General features: G+C 38.8%; 1 protein-coding gene across 2 annotated transcripts; it reads left to right on the top strand.

The window, feature by feature from the left end:
- The first annotated feature begins 541 nt into the window (after positions 1 to 541).
- On the top strand, positions 542 to 19,345 carry lrrc8aa (leucine rich repeat containing 8 VRAC subunit Aa). 2 transcript variants are annotated; one of them, XM_028462813.1, is made up of 4 exons: positions 542 to 720; positions 1,054 to 1,129; positions 8,273 to 10,397; positions 13,945 to 19,345. In XM_028462813.1, the coding sequence occupies exons 3-4, from the start codon at positions 8,283 to 8,285 to the stop codon at positions 14,218 to 14,220; spliced, it is 2,391 nt and encodes a 796-aa protein (XP_028318614.1). In that variant the 5' UTR covers positions 542 to 720; positions 1,054 to 1,129; positions 8,273 to 8,282; the 3' UTR covers positions 14,221 to 19,345. The 2 variants fall into 2 exon arrangements, with proteins under 2 accessions (XP_028318614.1, XP_028318613.1); XM_028462812.1 differs by lacking the exon at positions 1,054 to 1,129.
- The last annotated feature ends 407 nt before the right edge of the window (positions 19,346 to 19,752 follow it).

The raw sequence follows: 19,752 nt of genomic DNA, 5'->3' as shown, positions 1-19,752 counted from the left end.
TGGAACTTTCTGTTTTGTATATTTTTCTTTTTTGTGTGTATGTGTTCTTTTGTGCTTTTTTGTTATATTTTGTATAATTTTCTAGTTGTGTGTGTGTGTGTGTCATTTTGATTTTGTTAATCCTATATCAATTGCTGTTTTTTGTGTATTTTTGTTGCCACAGTGTTTATTTTTGTCATTTTGTGTTTTAGGAATATATTGTGTGTTTTTGTTGTATTTTTTTTTTTTTTTTTTTTGTATTTCTGTTCTAATTTTGTATATTTTCCTTGATATTTTATAGATTTTATTATTATTATTGATATTATTATACTGATTTATTTAGGTTTTAGTTTCATTTTCGGCTTAGTTCTTTATTGTCTGAGTTGCATATTGTGTTTTCATCAGTTTTTGTATATTTTGTAAATGTGCTTGTTTTATGATAATTACATTAAAAAAAAAATTTAAAAAAAAAAAAACGAACAGGTGAAAATATCATTTTGCGTGACGACATTTTATTTTGGTATTAACAGGTTGTTATATTTCCGCCCGGCCATCCCTTCAAACACCGTGCAGCTCACTCGGCTCCTGCCTTTGTGCGCTCGTCGCTCTTTCGGGTGTTTCCGTGAGGCTCCGGCCTGCCGTGAGACCGGCCTGAAGCGGCTGAGCTGAGGACCGAGTGGGAAATGTGTCTCCGGTGTGTGGCGGAGGAGGCAGCGACCCTCGGTACCTGGACCGGAACCGGTGAGTGAACCCAAAACGACTAGTTTACTGTCACACACACACCGAGGCGGACTTTCACTGCCGCATCGAAATACCGAGGCATCGTTTCCCGTCCGCCCAGTGAAAGGTCGCTTCTATGATCCGATGTAATTCCACAGCACTGCGCGTGCCACTGTCACACATTTAATCAGTCTTGATTAGAAGCAGATGATTTCTCTTTATTTACCATTAGTAGGTCCTTTATGATTGGCCCGTATCGGCTCGCAAGGTGCAACGCTGTCCAGACACAAACAATAAAAACACGGACTCTAGACAGAAACTGGAAATAAAAACACTGTTTTTGTTTATAATTAGGCCCTGGTGTGAAATCTACGACTCGCGGGCCAAATGTGAGCCGCCAGTGTTCAGATCGGCTCGTTAAGAGCTCAAGGTAGGACATTACTTTCATTATTCCTCTTAAAATAATGATGGCTCAGCATTGCACCAGCCATTATTCATTTACACATGTTGTAAAACAACACAATGGTAATACATTTAAACGCTTTTACATTTTAACCACTGATAGCGAAAGTATTTCCTTGCCCCTGCTTATATATATATATATATATATATTTATATTTATATATAGCCTCTATAAGTGTACTGTTTATTTTATCTCCTTTTATTGCACTATTTTTTTGGGTGTCTTTTGGATATTCTGTGTGTTTTTCGCAAATAAAGCTACTCTATCTATCTAAAGTTTAATGTAAGTAATTGGGCTAATTATTGTGCTTGAAAAAAAACAAAAATATGTAGCTTATAGAATACCTTGAATAAGAATTCAAGGGATTTTATAAGCCACATTTTTTTTTTTTTGTCATATACACACAAATATGTTGAGCTATTTATGTATTTGTAGTGTCATTTGCACATTTGTTGTTTTTCTTTCTGTTGTTGTTATTTTTTTCTAATTCATGTATGTCCTACATTTTGCATAATTATGTTAGTATTTATGTTTGTTCTTACTCTCTGCTCTTATACTGTGTTCTATTCTATTTTTCAATCACAGGAACATATGACCACATTAGTGAATAAATCAGTTCTTATGGGCAATGCCTATTTTTCTATTGCTAGCATGTAGCTCGAGCTACTGTTGCTTCATTTATTGCTGCTTCTCCTAAAATGTGTTTCATAATAGATGGTGCATGACAGTGGATTAGATATGGATTCATATGGACACAATACGATACGATATATCCGATACGCAATATCAATAATTACAAATTTCACCTTTACATGTACATAATGGTACACACACACAGTAAATTTGTATGTATCCACTTCACCTATTGTCTCACTGTGTATGTACTGCATTATGTGTATCATGTGTATGTAGTTTTCATCATGTCTTGTATGTTGCAATCAAAAAATAAAGACTGTAAGTAAAAAAAAATTGATATTTAGCGCCAGTGAATTGGTAACGTATCGAGACGAAACCTCACCATACATCGTCTTATGGATATTTTGGCACACCCCTAGTTGGTGGATAATAAAAATAAAACACTGACTAAATCACTGTATCTATTGGATATTTGCATTACTGTGATTTACGAGATTGAAGTAGATAGTAGTGCAGGAGTAAACATTTAAAAGGTTATTTAAAAAATTGAGCATGAAATGTATTTTTGTTTGTCTGTAAATGTTTGATTTCAATCATATGGATGTTGTTGATCTGAACAACACTGAGATTATTTATCTCAACGCCCTCAAACGCCCTCAAAACCAGAGGTGGACTGATACTTTTTTCAGATTTTCGCTACCTTTTGTCAATAAATATCCCCTTTTTTCTTATTTTATGTCCATTTTTACTAGTTCTTTATTTTGGCCACTTTTCATCCATATAAGCTAATTTTTGCTCAAGAAATACCACTTTTCTTTTTTCCCTACATTTTGCCTCTTTCTGTTGCACATTTTTGCCATTTTCACTATTGTCACATTTTGCCCATTTAAGCTACTCTTTGCCATTACATACCACCTGGATCCTCTTTATTTGCCCATCTTTTTTGGCCAATTTAACTGGTTTTGGCCCATTTTAGTAACTTTTCAGACTTTTGGACTATTTTTGGCCACCTGTTGCTATGTCTGCCTTCACTTGCTCGGCCCACTTTGGGTCGACAGCCCACCAGGACGATGCTCGGTATGCTAGATGGCTAGTCCACCCTTTACTCGAGCAGAGTCAGACGTGATGGCAAAACAAAATGCATCGCTACGATTTAAATCGTTTAGGCTAAATAAAGCTTGTGGCTCCTCTCCAGTCGAGGCCTGACTCTATGCACATATTTTTATGTTTGGCTTCATCAGAGACCCCAGTGTCCTTGAGAGGAATTATTGCTGGCTCTGGAGAATATTGGCTCACACAGCAGCAGTCCTTGCCAGGTTCACCTGCATACCTTTCAGCTCATGTTTCAGATCCTCTTTGACAACATCCTGCTGCACGTTGGGGGCCAGGGTTGAGGAAAACGAAGCGAGATGCACCTTTACCTGTGGAGAAAAACAAGTCAATCTCAACATTTTTTTTACTTTCACTGCAGAACTTTATATTATTAGTAAGGACTCAGGAGGCATGGCTAATGCTGGGTTAGTGCTAATGCTAGGTTAATGCTATTGCTAGGTCAATATTAATTGTAGGTTAATGCTATTATTAGGCTAATGCTATTGTTAACGCTAATGCTAGGTTAGTGCTATTGCTAAGTTAATGCTAGAATAATGATACACTAATGCTATTGTTAGGTTAATGCTAATGTTAGGTTAATGTTACTGCTAATAATAGGTAAATGTTAAGTTAATGCTATTGCTAGGCCAATGTTTATGTTAGGTTAATGCCATCTCTAGGTTACCGCTAATGCAATTTGTTAATGCTAATGTTAAGTTTGTGCTCATGCTAGGCAAAGGTTATTGTTAGGTTAATGCTAGGCTAATGCTAATCCTAAATTAATAATGTTAGGTTAAGATTATGTTAATGCTAATGGTATTGCTAAGCTAATGCAGTGTGACGCGGGCCAGCACCTGCATCCTCACTTGCATTTTCTTCAGGAAATTCAATTAAATTGTATTTATATCGGTCAAATTACAACAATAGTCATCTCAAAGCGCTATCAACATATAAAATTCTTAAGAACATAAATCATCAATAGTGGGGAGAAAAAGCTTCCTTTTAACGGGAAGAAATCACCAGCAGAACCAGGCTCAGAGGAGTATGTGTTTTCAGCTCATAGTTGTAAAATAGCAGCTTTTAAAGTTGTTCAAGCATGAGTTTATTTACAAGAGGTCAGCCATTAAATGTCTGCAGCAGGTTGGAATGTGTATTGGCGTCACAGCTCTTCCTGTTGTCACTGAATGTCCTGTGAGTGGCTGGAATTGGAGGTATCTTCTTGGCAGCTGTTGTGATCACTGTGAGCCGTGATGTCTGACTAAAGCAGAGGCCAAAACAGAGAAGCCTCACAGTGAGTGGCGGTTGTACCGGTCTGCACCGGATTGCACAAAAGCTTGTTTTGTGAACCATTTCACTTGTCCAGCTACTGTATCAGCTTTCACTGTGTGAGTAGGATGAGCAAACAAGAGTTTTCTTTTCCCCTGTATCCTTCCAGCTCTGCTTAGACAACATAAAAGCTTTCTAAGTTTGTATTTTTGGCTGCACGTCTGTGTTTGTCCTCTTCAAACAGCTGAGTCTTGTCTTAGAAACAGCTGAGGTTGACTGTGACTGCTTACTTATTAGTTTTTTTTCTTGTGTTACTCAGACATTTGCACTGTGTAGAAGTGCCTCGGTGGTGGTTGCAGATGTGTCCAACTATAAGTGAAAGCACATGGCAGAGGTCTTTTTGGTTTGGGTGTTTCAGATTTTTAAGTGATCAGCAACATTATTGCTTTATCAGTTTACTCCCACTTCCCCTAAATTGACTTTTTTTAGTGTTCAGCACTTACTTTATTTGTCCTTGGGGCATTTTACTTTATCAGATATATTGCACCATAGAGAACACGACTAAAATCTCATAATTCCAAAACAAGCTGTTGCACATCTGCACGAAGAGACAAATGTGTGTAAACATGCTAGGATGTAACTGCAGTTGCTTGAAAGATCCTTCACAATTTTTAAGATTCATTGGCCTTCATTTATCAACCGTTCGTACATTCAGATCTGAACGTACAACATGCGCTCGACCAAATCCATGCAAGTTCCGGTATTAAACAAGGCAAGGCAAGGCAAATTTATTTGTATAGCGCATTTCATACACAAGGCAACTCAATGTGCTTTACATGATAAAACATTCAATTGTTTAAAATCAATACGAACAATTAAAATCACCAGTAAAATCAATTAAAATCACCAGTAAAATCAATTAAAATCACCAGTAAAATCAATTAAAATCACCAGTAAAATCAATTAAAATCATCAGTAAAATCATCAACAAACACATGACATCAACAACATGACCAAAAATCTCTCTCTCAATCATACGCAGTAGAGAAAAAAACTGCCTTTAACTTTGATTTAAAAATGTTCACATTAGATGCTGACTTCAACTCTGCTGGAAGTTTGTTCCACTTCTTTGCAGCATAACAACGAAAAGCAGCATCACCATGTTTACTGTGAGCTCTGGGCTCCACTATCTGACCTGTGTCCATAGATCTGAGAGACCTGCTGGGTTCATACCTGACTAACATGTCACTTATGTATTCTGGACCAAACCCATTCACAGATTTATACACCAGCAGCAGAACTTTAAAGTCTATTCTGAAGCTGATTGGGAGCCAGTGTAAAGACTTTAAAACTGGAGTAATGTGTTCTGACCTCTTTGTTCTGGTTAAGACCCGAGCTGCAGCGTTCTGAACCAGCTGTAGCTGTTTGATTCTCTTTTGGGGGATTCCTGTCAGAAGACCATTACAATAGTCCAGTCTGCTGGAGATAAAAGCATGGACCAGTTTCTCCTGATCTTTCTGAGTCATTAAACCTTTCACTCTGGAGATGTTCTTTAGGTGGTAGAAGGCTGTTTTTGTGATAGATTTGATCTGACTGCTGAATGTAAGATCTGAGTCAATCAGAACACCAAGGTTTTTGACTTGGTCTTTAGCTTTTAAAGATCGAGACTCAAGATAATTGCTGATAGCAGTCCTCTTTTCCTTGTTACCAAAGATAATCACCTCCATCTTCTCATGGTTTAGTTGAAGGAAGTTTTCACTCATCCAGCAGTTTACTTTTTCTAAACAGTCACACAACACCTCAATGGAACCATAGTCATCTGGGTTCAGTGATATAGTTGTGTCATCTGCATAGCTCTGATAATCAACCTTACAGTTCTGTAAAATTTGTCCTAAAGGAAGCATATAAAGGCTAAACAGAAGGGGTCCAAGAACAGAGCCCTGAGGAACCCCACAGGACATTGGTAATCTGTCAGATTCAAAGTTTCCAATGCTTACAAAATAGCTTCGCTCCTCCAAGTATGACTTAAACCATTGCATTACTTTTCCATTTAGTCCAACCCATGTTTGCAATCTGTGCAACAAAATTGTATGATCTACAGTGTCAAATGCAGCACTTAGATCCAATAGAATGAGAACAGATACTTTTCCTGAATCAGTGTTCAACCTTATGTCATTGATCACTTTGATCAGAGCAGTTTCAGTGCTGTGATGAGAACGAAAACCTGACTGAAATTTATCAAATATTTTGTTGAATGTTAAGAATTGACTCAGTTGGTTGAAGACCACCTTCTCAATGATCTTGGCCATGAATGGAAGGTTGCTGATTGGTCTATAGTTAGCCAGTATAGAGGCATCCAGTGTTCTCTTTTTTAACAGAGGTTTCACAGCAGCTACTTTCAGGGATTTTGGTACGGTGCCTGATTGGAATGAGCAGTTAATTATCTGACACAAATCAGTGACAATTGACTTTACGACAGTTTTAAAGAAGTTTGAGGGTATTGTGTCAAGGCAACATGTTGATAGATTTAGCTGTTGAACAGTTTCCTCTATTGTTTTTGGGTTCACTGTAATAAACTCTAACATTGTAGTTGACTTATCCCTCAGTGGTTGAAGCTGTTCAAGCGTTTTGTGATTTTGCTGGTTTGTTCTGATGTTTGACCTTAGTGATTGTATTTTTTCATTGAAATATACAGCAAATTCATTGCATTTTCCAGCTGACAGTAATTCAGGGGCTATCTGATCTGGGGGGGTTGTGAGCTTTTCAATTACAGAAAACAACGTACGAGAGTTGTTGACATTTTTGGCAATAATTTCAGAAAAGTATTGCTTTGAACAAGCCATCATTGAATTTTCGCAGACTTATTTTGTATAGTTCTAGATGAATTTGGAGTTTTGTTGATCTCCATTTACGCTCAGCTCTTCTACAGTCAGATTTCAAATTCTGCATTATCTCAGTCCTCCTCCAAACAAGTACGCTCATGTCAAGCAAGTTTGGCATGAGTGTACGGATTTCCTTTCACGGAATACGTGGGCTGAAGCAGGCATAATAAACATGGAAGGGACAACATTTAATCACTTTAAAGACTTTTTTATAAGTTTAAAAAACCAATCAATTCGATCATATAAATTCAGGTTGTTTTTTTTAGGTACCGACCAAATTCCTTAGTTGTTACCAGATACAGATTTACGGAAAATCAAACAGTACCAATTTTCGGGACCTAAACATAGCCTTGAGACTGTGTGGGAGTGGAAGAGTTAAATAAATAATAAACAAAACAAGCGTGCACACACATTCAAAGACGCAGACACTAAAAGCAGACGCTGCCCCCGCTTTCAGAGCCGGTAGACTAGAGAAGAAGTCCGGCACTCAGCCGCTCCGCTCCAACCGAGAGACATTTTGGCCATTTGTGCTTAGGTTTTCACCTTTGTGCACAAATGCGAGTGAAATAAAGCCGTGTCACGTAAAGCAAACAACTCTTCGGTGTTAATGAGACAATAAAACAATGCAATGAGAGCATCTTCTGAAAGTTTGCTCACGACAATGACATTGATCAGATCATCAAATTCAGACCTTACAGCGATCACATTAATTGCATAAAATGCAAAATATTGGCGGATCCTATATAGCCGATCAGATCGATGTAAAGCCCAGTTTTTTAATTTGATATTTATTGCTTCGGCGTGCAGGCAACTGAGGTCGATATAAACATCGTTCCGTGTGTCTATTTAGGATTCTCTGTTGTGAAGTTGTTCCCAGCGCACACACGGGGGCAGATGTCACCTGCTTGGTAGCTGATCCTCTTCCACAGAGCATTTAAAAGAGCTCCTTTAAGTCCAGTTTTCACACTTTCAAAAAGCACATCTTGGTTGTGCTCCACCTCAAATGTGAAGATGCTGATTTTCAACTTAGAAAAGCTTCTTTGCTTTTTTGACCTCTGTGGGCGGGGCCACCGAAACAGGAGGGCGTAACAAGTTAATGGCGCATTTATCAACACTCGACCATTTGTATTGGTCCTTTCGTACGACCAAATGTGCACTCAGATTTGCAGCCGTTTTCATGCAAGGTTGATAAATGAGTGCCATAATGTATCCCGTCTCCTTCTTCTCATTCCAGATAAACCATCATGATCCCCATTACCGAGCTCAGGTACTTTGCCGACACTCAGCCGGCGTACCGTATCCTGAAGCCATGGTGGGACGTTTTCACCGACTACATCTCTATTGTCATGCTGATGATCGCGGTGTTCGGTGGGACGCTGCAGGTCACGCAGGACAAGATGATCTGCCTGCCCTGCAAGTGGGTTGTCAACATGTCCTGCGACACCATGTCGGTCTCTAACGTAACCATTCCTTTGGCGCCGGAGCCCAAAGGCATTCAGTATGACCTAGACCGACACCAGTACAATTATGTGGATGCCGTGTGCTACGAGAACAAATTGCACTGGTTCGCAAAATATTTCCCCTACCTGGTGCTGCTTCACACACTCATCTTTTTGGCCTGCAGCAACTTTTGGTTCAAGTTCCCTCGCACAAGTTCCAAGCTGGAGCACTTTGTTTCCATTCTCCTCAAGTGCTTCGACTCACCATGGACAACAAGGGCTTTGTCAGAGACGGTCGTGGAGGAGAGGGACCCCAAGCCTCTGGGGAAAATGAACGGCTCCCTGGACAAGAAAGCATCAAGCGTGAGCGAGGACGTGGAGGCCAGCGTGCCAATGCTCCAACGAACCAAGTCCAGGCTTGAGCAGGGAATTGTGGAGCGTTCCGATACCGGAGTTTTAGATAAAAAGGAGGGAGAGCAGGCCAAAGCACTTTTTGAGAAGGTGAAGAAATTCAGGATTCATGTAGAAGAAGGTGACATTGTGTATCGCCTTTACATACGTCAGACCATCATCAAGGTAATCAAGTTTATATTGATAATAAGCTACACAGCTTATTACGTGAGGTATATCAGGTTCAGTGTGGTATGTGCTGTGAACATTGAGAAACTAACAGGGTACAGCGTGTTTCTTTGTGCACACCCATTAGCAACGCTTTTCAAGATCCTGGCCTGTTTCTACATCAGCCTGGTGGTGTTCTATGGCATAATCTGCATGTACACGCTCTGTTGGATGCTCAGCCGCTCCCTCAAAAGATACTCTTTCGAATCAATACGTGAGGAGAGCAGTTACAGTGACATTCCAGACTTGAAGAATGACTTTGCCTTCATGCTCCACATGATCGATCAATATGATCCTCTGTATTCCAAGCGCTTTGCTGTGTTTCTTTCGGAGGTGAGCGAGAACAAGCTACGGCAGCTCAACCTGAACAACGAGTGGACGCTGGACAAGCTGAGGCAACGCATCACCAAGAATTCCCAGGAGAAGCTGGAGCTGCATCTGTTCATGCTCAGCGGGATCCCCGACACCGTGTTTGACCTGATTGAGCTTGAAGTTCTGAAGCTGGAGCTCATCGCAGACGTCACCATCCCACCGATAATTGCCCAGCTGTCCAACCTGAGGGAGATGTGGCTCTATCACACCCCGGCTAAAATCGAGGCTCCAGCTTTGGCTTTTCTTCGGGAGAACCTGAAGTCCCTCCACATTAAGTTTACAGACATCAAGGAGATCCCTCTGTGGATCTACAGCCTGAGGAACCTCATTGAGCTCCACCTGACTGGGAATCTGAGCTCTGAGAACAACCGATACATTGTCATCGACGGACTCAGAGAGTTGAAAAGCCTCAAAGTTCTGCGTCTGAAAAGTAACCTGACGAAGTTGCCGCAGGTGGTGACGGACGTGGGCGTGCACCTTCAGAAGCTCTCCATCAATAATGAAGGAACAAAGCTGATGGTGCTAAACAGCCTAAAGAAGATGGTTAACCTGACAGAGCTGGAGCTTGTGCGATGCGATCTCGAGCGAATCCCGCACTCCATCTTCAGTTTACACAACTTGCAGGAAATCGACCTGAAGGACAACAACCTGAAGACCATCGAGGAGATCATCAGCTTTCAGCACCTGCACCGTCTTGTGTGCCTGAAGCTGTGGTACAACCAGATTGCCTACATCCCCATCCAGATCGGAACGCTCACTAACATGGAGAGGCTCTACCTAAACAGAAACAAAATTGAGAAGATTCCCAGCCAGCTGTTCTTCTGCCGCAAGTTGCGCTTTTTGGATCTGAGCCACAACAATCTGACCAGCATCCATGCTGACGTGGGCTTCCTCCAGAACCTGCAGTACCTGGCTGTGACGGCAAACAGGGTAAGAAGCTCTTCTTTACACACTATGCTTGTGCTCGTGTTTTTTAACACAAGACCCAACTCTTCCACTTCCTCACAGTCATTAGGATGCATTTAGGTCCAGAAACATGGTACCATTTGATTTCCTTGACTCTGTATCAGGTAGTACCAAAGGAATTTAGTCGGTACCTAAAAAAACATGATTGGATGATTGGATTATATGATTGGATTAGTAAACTTTTTTTTTAAGCTCACTGAGCGGTGATTGGCCCAAAAATCTTGATCGTGTAAAGCCTAATTTCGTGGAATAATCTGGGGAATATTTACCAAATTTTGGAAAAATTTAGGGTTCTTTTAACAATTTCAGTTTAACAGTGATTGTCGTCATAGGATATAACTGGAAAATTGAGCTCTGCAAATATTGTGGATTTTAATTTAATTTTTGTACTTTGAGGGGCTGAGATATCTACAACGAAATTAGTTGGTAATTTTACAAAAAGTTTCATGTTTTTTCTCTCATTTTTGCATTCTTGAGCATGCCAAATTTGATGCTCTAAAGCAGTGTTTTTCAACCTTTTTTGAGCCAAGGCACATTTTTTTCATTGAAAAAATCACGAGGCACACCACCAGCCAAACATGTTAAAAAATGATACTCTGTAGCCTATATTAACAATATAGCCATTCTCATCAAAGTGTCTTGAATAGGAATCAAATAAACACAAAGAATAAAGGACTTTATCATCATTTGTATTTCTTCTTTCAAATAAAAAGTGCACTTAACATGTCCACTTCAAAAATACAGCTTGAACATAACAAATGAAACAACAATGTAGTCTTAAAGGTAGTAGAAAACGTCAAAGTGTTTTGCAAACTCTAATTCTGTCCAAAATTATACCATAGCACTGTTGGATAGCTTCTCGCCACACACCAAGCACAACGGGATCGGTGTCGTTGCATCCCCGGTGGAAGTAAATCCAAATGAAACATAACTCTCGCTGTATTGCCTCGAGCTCACCGTCTTTGCTTTCTTTCCTCCACTCATACTAGGGCCTTCTTCTGGGTCCGAATTTTGTCCAGGGCCCAGTTCGGAATTGGTATTTTTCCTCTTCAAAAACTTCTCCATCACTGTCACCGTAGTTTCGCTTACCCACAATGCTTTTACCGCCAGCTGTCACTTTCATGCCTCACTAATTCTCTTGTCTCAACGGACAATGCAATTCGCTACCTGCTGCCATCTAGTGTTATGGAAGAGTTTTACATGATTACGCTCTCAAGGTGGGTTCACACCGAACGCGACTGAAGCGATGCGATTACATTAAAAATCAATGTAAATGACGCAACGTCAATTTATTCCCCCCTCAGCGACGCGACTTGCATGATCAAAGTTGAAAAATTTTAACTTTTTAAGCGACGTGAAGCGATATCTCCCGTCCTCCACTGTCTGTAGAGCGGAGGCAGCAGCCCCTCCCTCCCTCCCTCCCGCTCCCGCTTCAGTGCTGACGGCTGCAGCGGAGGCTGTTCTACTTCCTCAAAGTATCAGGTTCAAAATTAAAGCGGTAAATTTCTTTAAAACCACAGTAACTACTGATCAAACACATTCTGAGTGAAGTCATCCTTTAATATCTCCGTTAAGTTGATCATTTAACCGTAGAAGCGGAGCAAGAAGGAAAAAAAAAAGACGTCATCAACACACTCTCTCTCTCTGTCTCTAACCTGTTACCGGGGCCACACACACACACACACACACACACACACACACACACACACACACACACACACACACACACACACACACACACACACACACACACACACACACACACACAGCTCCCTAGTGATCGCGTCGCTGGAGCGATGAAATGATGGACTGACAAAAAAGCACCACTATGTGCAAACTACCGATCAGGGACGATTTAAGGCAACGGCATCGCTTCCGTCGTGTTCGGTGTGCACGCACCTTTAGTCACTACTGCAGCACGGACACTCGACAATGGTATATTATTTGCAGATAATAATTAATATGTTTTCAAAATTTTTTTTTAGACCAATTAGGTGAAATTGGATAATTTCCCACGGCACACCTGACGATCTCTCGCGGCACACTAGTGTGCCGCGGCACAGTGGTTGAAAAACACTGCTCTAAAGGGCCGGATTTGGCCCCGGGCCTTGAGTTTCACACGTTTAAATGTTCTTCAAGAACGGGTAAATTAGTTGGTTTTTTTTTCTTCAAAAAAAACAGGCAATTAAAGACTGAAATAAAAGCTGTGAATTGATGGCAATGATGTCCTCTTCAGAATGAGTCACACATTCTACTTTTAGTCCTTTGTCCTTTTTTCAGTCCAGTTTTTGATGCCTTTTGTTCCTTCTACAGTATAATTAAAGCTCATTTGTGTCTTAAGCTGTCTTGTGTGCTTGCTTCGTCTTAGGGCATTGGTAGTATTTTCTCTTGAGTTGCCAACTGCTCAAAGTGAAGTTTATATTACATTTTGTTTGATTTATTTGCTTGATAACTTGCCTTTTGATGATGGAGAGAACTTGTAGCCACAATGTGATGTTGGGTTTTCAGTGAAGGAGAAGCACTTCGTTTTATTGTGAGATTTCAGCCAAGAAAATATCCCATCACCCTCTAATAGCTGCTCATGTGTTGTTGTTTTAGTTTTTTGGTAAAAGTTGCTATTATCACTCGCGTTTTACTGCGTCGTCTTGTGTGGTTTCACTTTTGAAAACGGCTTCCATCTGGTTTGTGTGCTGCTGCAGAAAGCTCCAATAAATGGGTGCTCACCAGGTCAAATGTGCAATAAAATCAGTAGTTTTATTAGATGTGATGCCTAAAGATCTTCTCTACATTCAAACACAGATCTTGAACAGAATATTAAATCTTGAGTAGATTTGTGTGCTTTAGTTGATCAATGTTTTTCAATCTTTGATTTATGTTAAAATTACTATTACACACCATCAAACATACTTTCACCTACTGGCTTACTGGAGTATTTAGTTTTCTTGCATACAAATGTAGGATTGATAGCAATAAGACATTTTGTATCCAATCAAGAAATATTTGACTTTTTTTTTTTACACTGAGTACCTAATAATCTGTGATGGAACATTCCTGTAGGAAGGTCAGACATATGATTATGATTAGTTAAAAAGGAACAGTTAGATACGTTGAGCTGAAATGGATTATTCTACCTTTTAATTGTAGCTTACACATGGTTTTAAAAGAACATAAGTTTTTATTTTTACCTAATTATAGTTTTATTTTAATATTATTTATTTGTTTCCTCACAGGAATATAAAAGTAATGTTTTCTGAAAAAAATTATATACATTTCTATATTAAAAAAAAAAAAAATCAGAATAGAAAAAAATAATGTAGAAAATATGGAATTTGGAGAAAAAAAATATAATGGAATTTGGATTTTAAAAAATTGATTTCTTAATGCCCCAGGTTAATGTTTAACATCTGTTGGTCTTACTTATTCCCTTTTTTGTCACATTTCTGTCCTTTCTCACATTGAACCACTCTGCCATCTTACACGTGATTATTCTTCCTCTGATTCTCCACCTCAGATCGAGGCGTTGCCACCAGAGCTGTTTCAATGCAAGAAGCTGAGAACTCTCAACCTGGGGAACAACTGCCTGCAGACACTGCCGTCCCGCTTCGGCGAGCTGACCGGCCTGACCCAGCTGGAGCTGCGGGGGAACCGTCTGGAGTGTCTCCCCGTGGAGCTCGGTGAGTGTCGGCTGTTGAAGAAGAGTGGGTTGGTGGTGGAGGAGGACTTGTTCAACACGCTGCCGTCGGAGGTCAAAGAGCAGCTGTGGAGGGCTGACAAGGAGCCAGTCTGATGGAAGTATGATCACAGAACCAAAACCAAGAGAAAGGATGGATAGAAATACAGGTACAGAAATTAGAGGATACATACTAAGCCCAGAAAGAATTTATTTTCTTTTGTCATGAAAGGAAGCCTTTGAAATGAACGATGCTTTTTTAATCAAAGCTGGTGTACGGATGGTCCTGAGGCTGATGCATGCCACAGTAAGACTTCTCTTCACGAGCAAAAACATACAGGAACATTTTTGCATGACCGAGCCTTGCCACTGAAGTAAAAACTCCTCTGCTAATCACAGGAAAACTGCACAAATCATTTAAAGCAGTGTCTGCCTCACCGTCTGGCCTCTGGTACACAGATCTCACCTTTTTTTGCATTATTTTTGCAGTTTAGTTGTACCTGAGGTAATACTTAAGAGTCTGATAGTTTCAAGTTTTAGTTTTTTTCAATGGGTTGAAGATGTGAATTAAGAAGTTGCTCTACAGGGCCCAGTTTTTGTAAAAGTAAGCAATTCGGATTCTGGATAACGGAGTGGATCAAATATTGAAAGTGGGTTTTTCGAAAGAAAAAAATGGATTATGTAATTGGATTAGATCACTGAATCCAGTCTTGGTTTTGATCTGGATCAAACCTTTATTTTGGGTTTTTTTGAACTTTTTAGAAGGATTGGAATCACTGTGATCCATATCATTTGGACTAAACTGATCCCATCACGGCCCCGTTTTTTTTTTAATAAGTAATCAGCTCAGATTCTGGATAATTTGATCAAATTTTGAAAATGGTTTAAAAAAAAAACACTCCCAAAAAAATCGGATTATGTAATTGGATGAGATCACTGAATCCAGTCTTGGTTTTGATCTGGATCAAACCTTTATTTTGGGTTTTTCTGAACTTTTTAGTAGGATTGGGATGACTTTAATCCATAAAAATCTGGATTAAACTGATCCCATCAGAAGGGTGGATTCAGTGCGGATTTCAGGCCCAAAATATAATGAAACTTTAAAAGTTTATCTAATAATACTATATTTGGATTATGCAGTAATGTATAGCCGACAAGATTACAAATGTATTCATAAGGTTTTAATTTAATTTGTTCATCCGTCAAGCTACAATGATTACACAGGCTATATTACTATAAGCAGACAGCAAAGTAGAAAATAAAATAATTCCCCAAACAGATGTCAATATTAACCACAAAAAATATATTTATATTTGTGACTAATTTGTGTGTATTCATCACAAACAGAAAATATTGGGTTTTTTTTTTAGATTATTTCTTAGTGATGCATGCAATGATAAAACAGGATGTTAAACAAATCCAAATCAGAAATAGTGTGTAACTATTGCGTATCAAACAAAGATGAGCACTGGTTATCCAGATTTGTTGATCCTGGAACAGTTTATATCTGGATCAGATTGATCCAATCCGATGTTGCTTTGAAAAACCAGCTCAAAAAGTAAGATGGTAGAAAGGATTACCAAATCTGGATGTATTTTATCCGGATTAAACATTTGTCAAAGATTAATTGGAAATTGCAGTACAATGTCTAACGCCCTGCTGTTGGTAATTTATAACTACAACCCTTTTTTTTCTTTTTTTATTTTAGATTAATCTTCATCCATGTCATGTTTGGGTGCCACATTGACTGTTCATTATTATTGTTACGTTATGATCGTGTGCTTCTTCTCAAACTCTGTGGACAGATATCTTAAGTGACCTTTGTTCGATTCCGGGGTAATATTTTGCTACAGTGACTAAAATGTACTGACACCATGAGTCTCAGATAATGCTCAGGTGCAGCTGATCACGTTTTTTTTTTTTGGTTTATATCTTAAAGCTTGCACAGTGCTGAAGAAATAAGGATGATACAAAATGAAAGATTAATTGAGGAAACTTTTTTTTAAATGATCTGTTTTGCAGATATTGGATGAACTGTAGAATTGTCACAGCAGCCAGCTGTTAAAAATAGAAGCTGTGTATTGATTATGCTCAGTTCACTCCAGGACAAAGTGGACAATAGTCAGCAATGCGTTTATACCAGTGTTTTTCAACCTTGGGGTCGGGACCTCATGTGGGATTGCCTGGAATGTCTAGTAAGTATAGAAATACAGTATCTGAGGTGGCGCACTTGTCACTTTGTGTCCTAATCCTGGCTAAAACACTTTAATAAACATGATCAAAAACTTTTTCTAGAAAAAAAGAAATGTCACCAGACTTTTGTGATTTCAAAATGGGGTCACGACCCGAAAAATGTTGGGAACCTCTGGTTTAAACCTTCAGGAGGCACATGAGGACATGAGAAAGTTGTTTTTACCGACCTTGTCGAGCTAAAATGTGATTTCCACCTGCTTGAAACGATTTTCTTGTTATAACCACAGATTTACTAGCATCGTTTTCACTACATCTGTTAGCTTTACTATTGCCAGGGGTCTTTATTTGCAAATACAGCCTAGGATTTTACAAGCTGTAAACCATGGTAATGATCACAACCCTCATCTTGTTTTTTATGTATTTATTTTTTTCCCCCTCATGTTGTAAAACGTATAGCCAAACATCTTTGTTTCACATGTGTGGGATGTGCAGTGTGTGTGTACTCTCGTTTCTCACCAGCTGTTTCTGTTGCATTTCAGACTTAATTGGAATCTAAAAAAGAAGCTCTGGTGCTTTTTACACAATTGCACTTTTGTTTGAAACGCCCTTCAGGGGGTCAACGTAGAAACGCACCAACACGAACAAAGTGCAGGAAAAACAGGCCCCAGCCTTTTAGATGGACGGAAATCTGATATTTACGGGCCTTAGAAAGGAGAAAAATCTACTTTATTTCTCCTCATTCTGTTGTACGTATAATTTCTGTGTCTCTTTTCGAACAGAAAAGTGCAGGTGTCAAATAATGATTCAAATGTTCTATATAATTTAATGTGTTAACTATGAAACATGTGCTTATTTCAGTCTTAATGTCCTAAAGCAGTGGATCAACGTGTTTCTATCAATAGGTCAGTTTCAGGAGGAAAAAACCGATTATAATAATAATAATAATATCCTTTATTGTTTAGTTTACAGTGAAATTCCTCAGCATTTCTACCCATTTTTCCCTGAGGGGTAGCAGCGGGTTGCCACATTTCAGACGTCCGGGGAAATGGTCAACTATGTCAATTTTACATGCTTTATCAGGTGCCGGTTTTCAAAATAAAAGCGTGCTGAGATAAACAGTTCCCATAGCAGGCGGACCTCTCTTCCACAGCAAAGTTTGTAGCAGGACACACAGTGCCCGATTGTTATCATATCTAGTTCTGGTACCTACGCCTCGTTATATTAAGGCCAAAGCAAAGTCAGAAAAAGCACTGGGAGATGAATATTCATTGTTTGTCACATGAAACTCCATAATATTTGCAGAGGCTCACGATTCTTTCATTTTTATCATGACTGCAGTCAGCTTTAATCGCAAATTGTGGAAGTAACTTACTCTTTTTTTTTTTTTTTTCAAAAAATCTTTCACATTTTCATAAAATTGCCCTAACTTACACAAAATTGGCCACAAAAGCAAGAATTTTTGAAGTTAAGATCTTGCAGGGACTGATAACTATCTTTAATGCTTAGACATTGTTACATACTGGATATTATAATTTTATCATTTACATATGGAAGTGCAAACTAGGGCACAATTAAGTTGAAAATGTGGCCCATTTGAGATAAAACTGGTCCGTATTTGACCCCTGAACTAAAATGAGTTTGACACCACTGTAAAGAGTTAGAACCAGAGAACAACGTCGCGTAAATGTGTTTTAAACTGGTGTGTGTATGGACATAGAGTATTTAGAGTTTTTAAAGTAAAAGTCCTTGTTTGAAGTTTAAAATTCCAGTTATAAAAAACTAAATATCTGGTCCTAATTGTTTGATATTTAGCCATTTTTGGTGTGTGCGTGTGCGTGTGTTAGACAGAACAGATGCACTTTATTTTTATGTTTGAATGATGGTTTGACGTGTTAAAGCAAAAGTAACCCACAGTAGAGTATTTATTTATGAATATAAATTTATTGCAAATGAAGAGTGCCATAAGGACTTTCAGTGGGAGCTCACATCTGAGCAGAATAAATGGAATTAATCTGAATCAAAGCCTTAATTATTAATATAGGAATCATTTCAGAATGACTTACTCCACACAGGCCCACAGTTGGATACCACTTCTTGTTTTTATTTTACTGGTCCACTGTCACTGTAAGTGTGTCATTCACTCCTTACTGTATGTCAGGATTAGTCTGTAATTCAGGTTTAGGAACATACTTGTGTAAAGCAGAAAGAAAAAACTCCAGCACTTTTATTTATTCAACATCATGCCAGACATGGTTCATCTAAACAAGTACAATTGTGTCTGTGTCGGTGCATCATTTGTTTTTTATTTGCGATTGTCGTGTTTTTCTTCAAACTTTTGCCTTTTTTAATTCAATGTGATCCCTAAATGTGTTGGTTTTGTATGCCTTAAATACTGTTGGTTTGTATAAAGCAGCATGATTATGATTGATCTTTTTTCCTCCACAGCAGACGTTTAGCTGCACTGTTAAAAAAAAAAACAAAAAACAAAACAAAAAACACAGCCACGTCTCAGAGCTGAGCAGGAACTGACTCGTGACAATCTTTTTTTTTTTTTTTTTTTTGTTTTTTTTGTTTTGCTAGAACGACGTGAACACACTTGTTAGTGTGACATAATCTCCTCTGGATGCACGACGACGTATTATCACTTAAATGAAATCATACAATAATCATTGCATTTAAACTGTGTGTGTGTGTGATACAGTATTTTGGGGACATGATTGTATTCGATGTGTACAAATTTGTGTGATCCCATGACGTTGATTGTTTTTATTAGAATGTCACATGCATTTCATCAATCAGCACCATTAGACTCTAAATGCTCCAAAAACTCCAGCTGTGTGCATGATGAAAGTCACCATCTGTATCACATGTAACAAGGCCTTTACAAACACATTTTTGCCAAGTGGATGGAGCACTTTTTCTGTGTTTTTTTTTTTTTTTTTTTTTTTTTAAACAGGACGGCCTGTAACTCTGATTAACTGAACTCTGATTTCCTAATGTTCAAACCCTACTTTTGTACACCATGTTAATAAAATTAACATTATAATCCTGCTACGCAATGTGTTTTTTATTTGAGAGCCCTGCTGATACTCATTGGTTCTGATTATTGCTTAGAACAGGGGTTCTCAACCTTGGGGTCGCGAGACACTGGGAGGGGGTCACCAGATGCCTTCAAGAAACTAAAAATATTATTTTTAAGCATTAGAGCCTCTTTTTTTTTTTTTTTTTTTTTTTGCCTATTTTCACTCTTTTTCTGCAACTTTACCAAACTTTCCATATTGTAACCTATTTTCATTACTTTTTCTTGCCATATTTTGCTCCTTTTAAAGCGTTTTTGCTACATTACTCCCATTTCTGCCACTTCTTCACTTCTCCATTTTCTACTGTCAAGACATTTTCAGCACTTATAAACCCTTTCCACCACTTTTCCACCTAATGTTGCATATGTTGACCCAA

This window comes from Gouania willdenowi, chromosome 12 (assembly GCF_900634775.1).
Source record: "Gouania willdenowi chromosome 12, fGouWil2.1, whole genome shotgun sequence".
Lineage (NCBI taxonomy): Eukaryota > Metazoa > Chordata > Actinopteri > Blenniiformes > Gobiesocidae > Gouania > Gouania willdenowi.
This window is presented reverse-complemented; position numbering and strand designations above follow the sequence as displayed.

What these genes read in the sequence shown, in the direction of transcription:
- lrrc8aa (XM_028462812.1), top strand. Translation starts at nt 8,283, where the DNA reads ATGATCCCCATTACCGAGCTCAGGTACTTTGCCGACACTCAGCCGGCG. An exon ending in TGGCTGTGACGGCAAACAGG is followed by an intron (nt 10,398 to 13,944) that starts GTAAGAAGCTCT and finishes TCTCCACCTCAG; the next exon opens with ATCGAGGCGTTGCCACCAGA.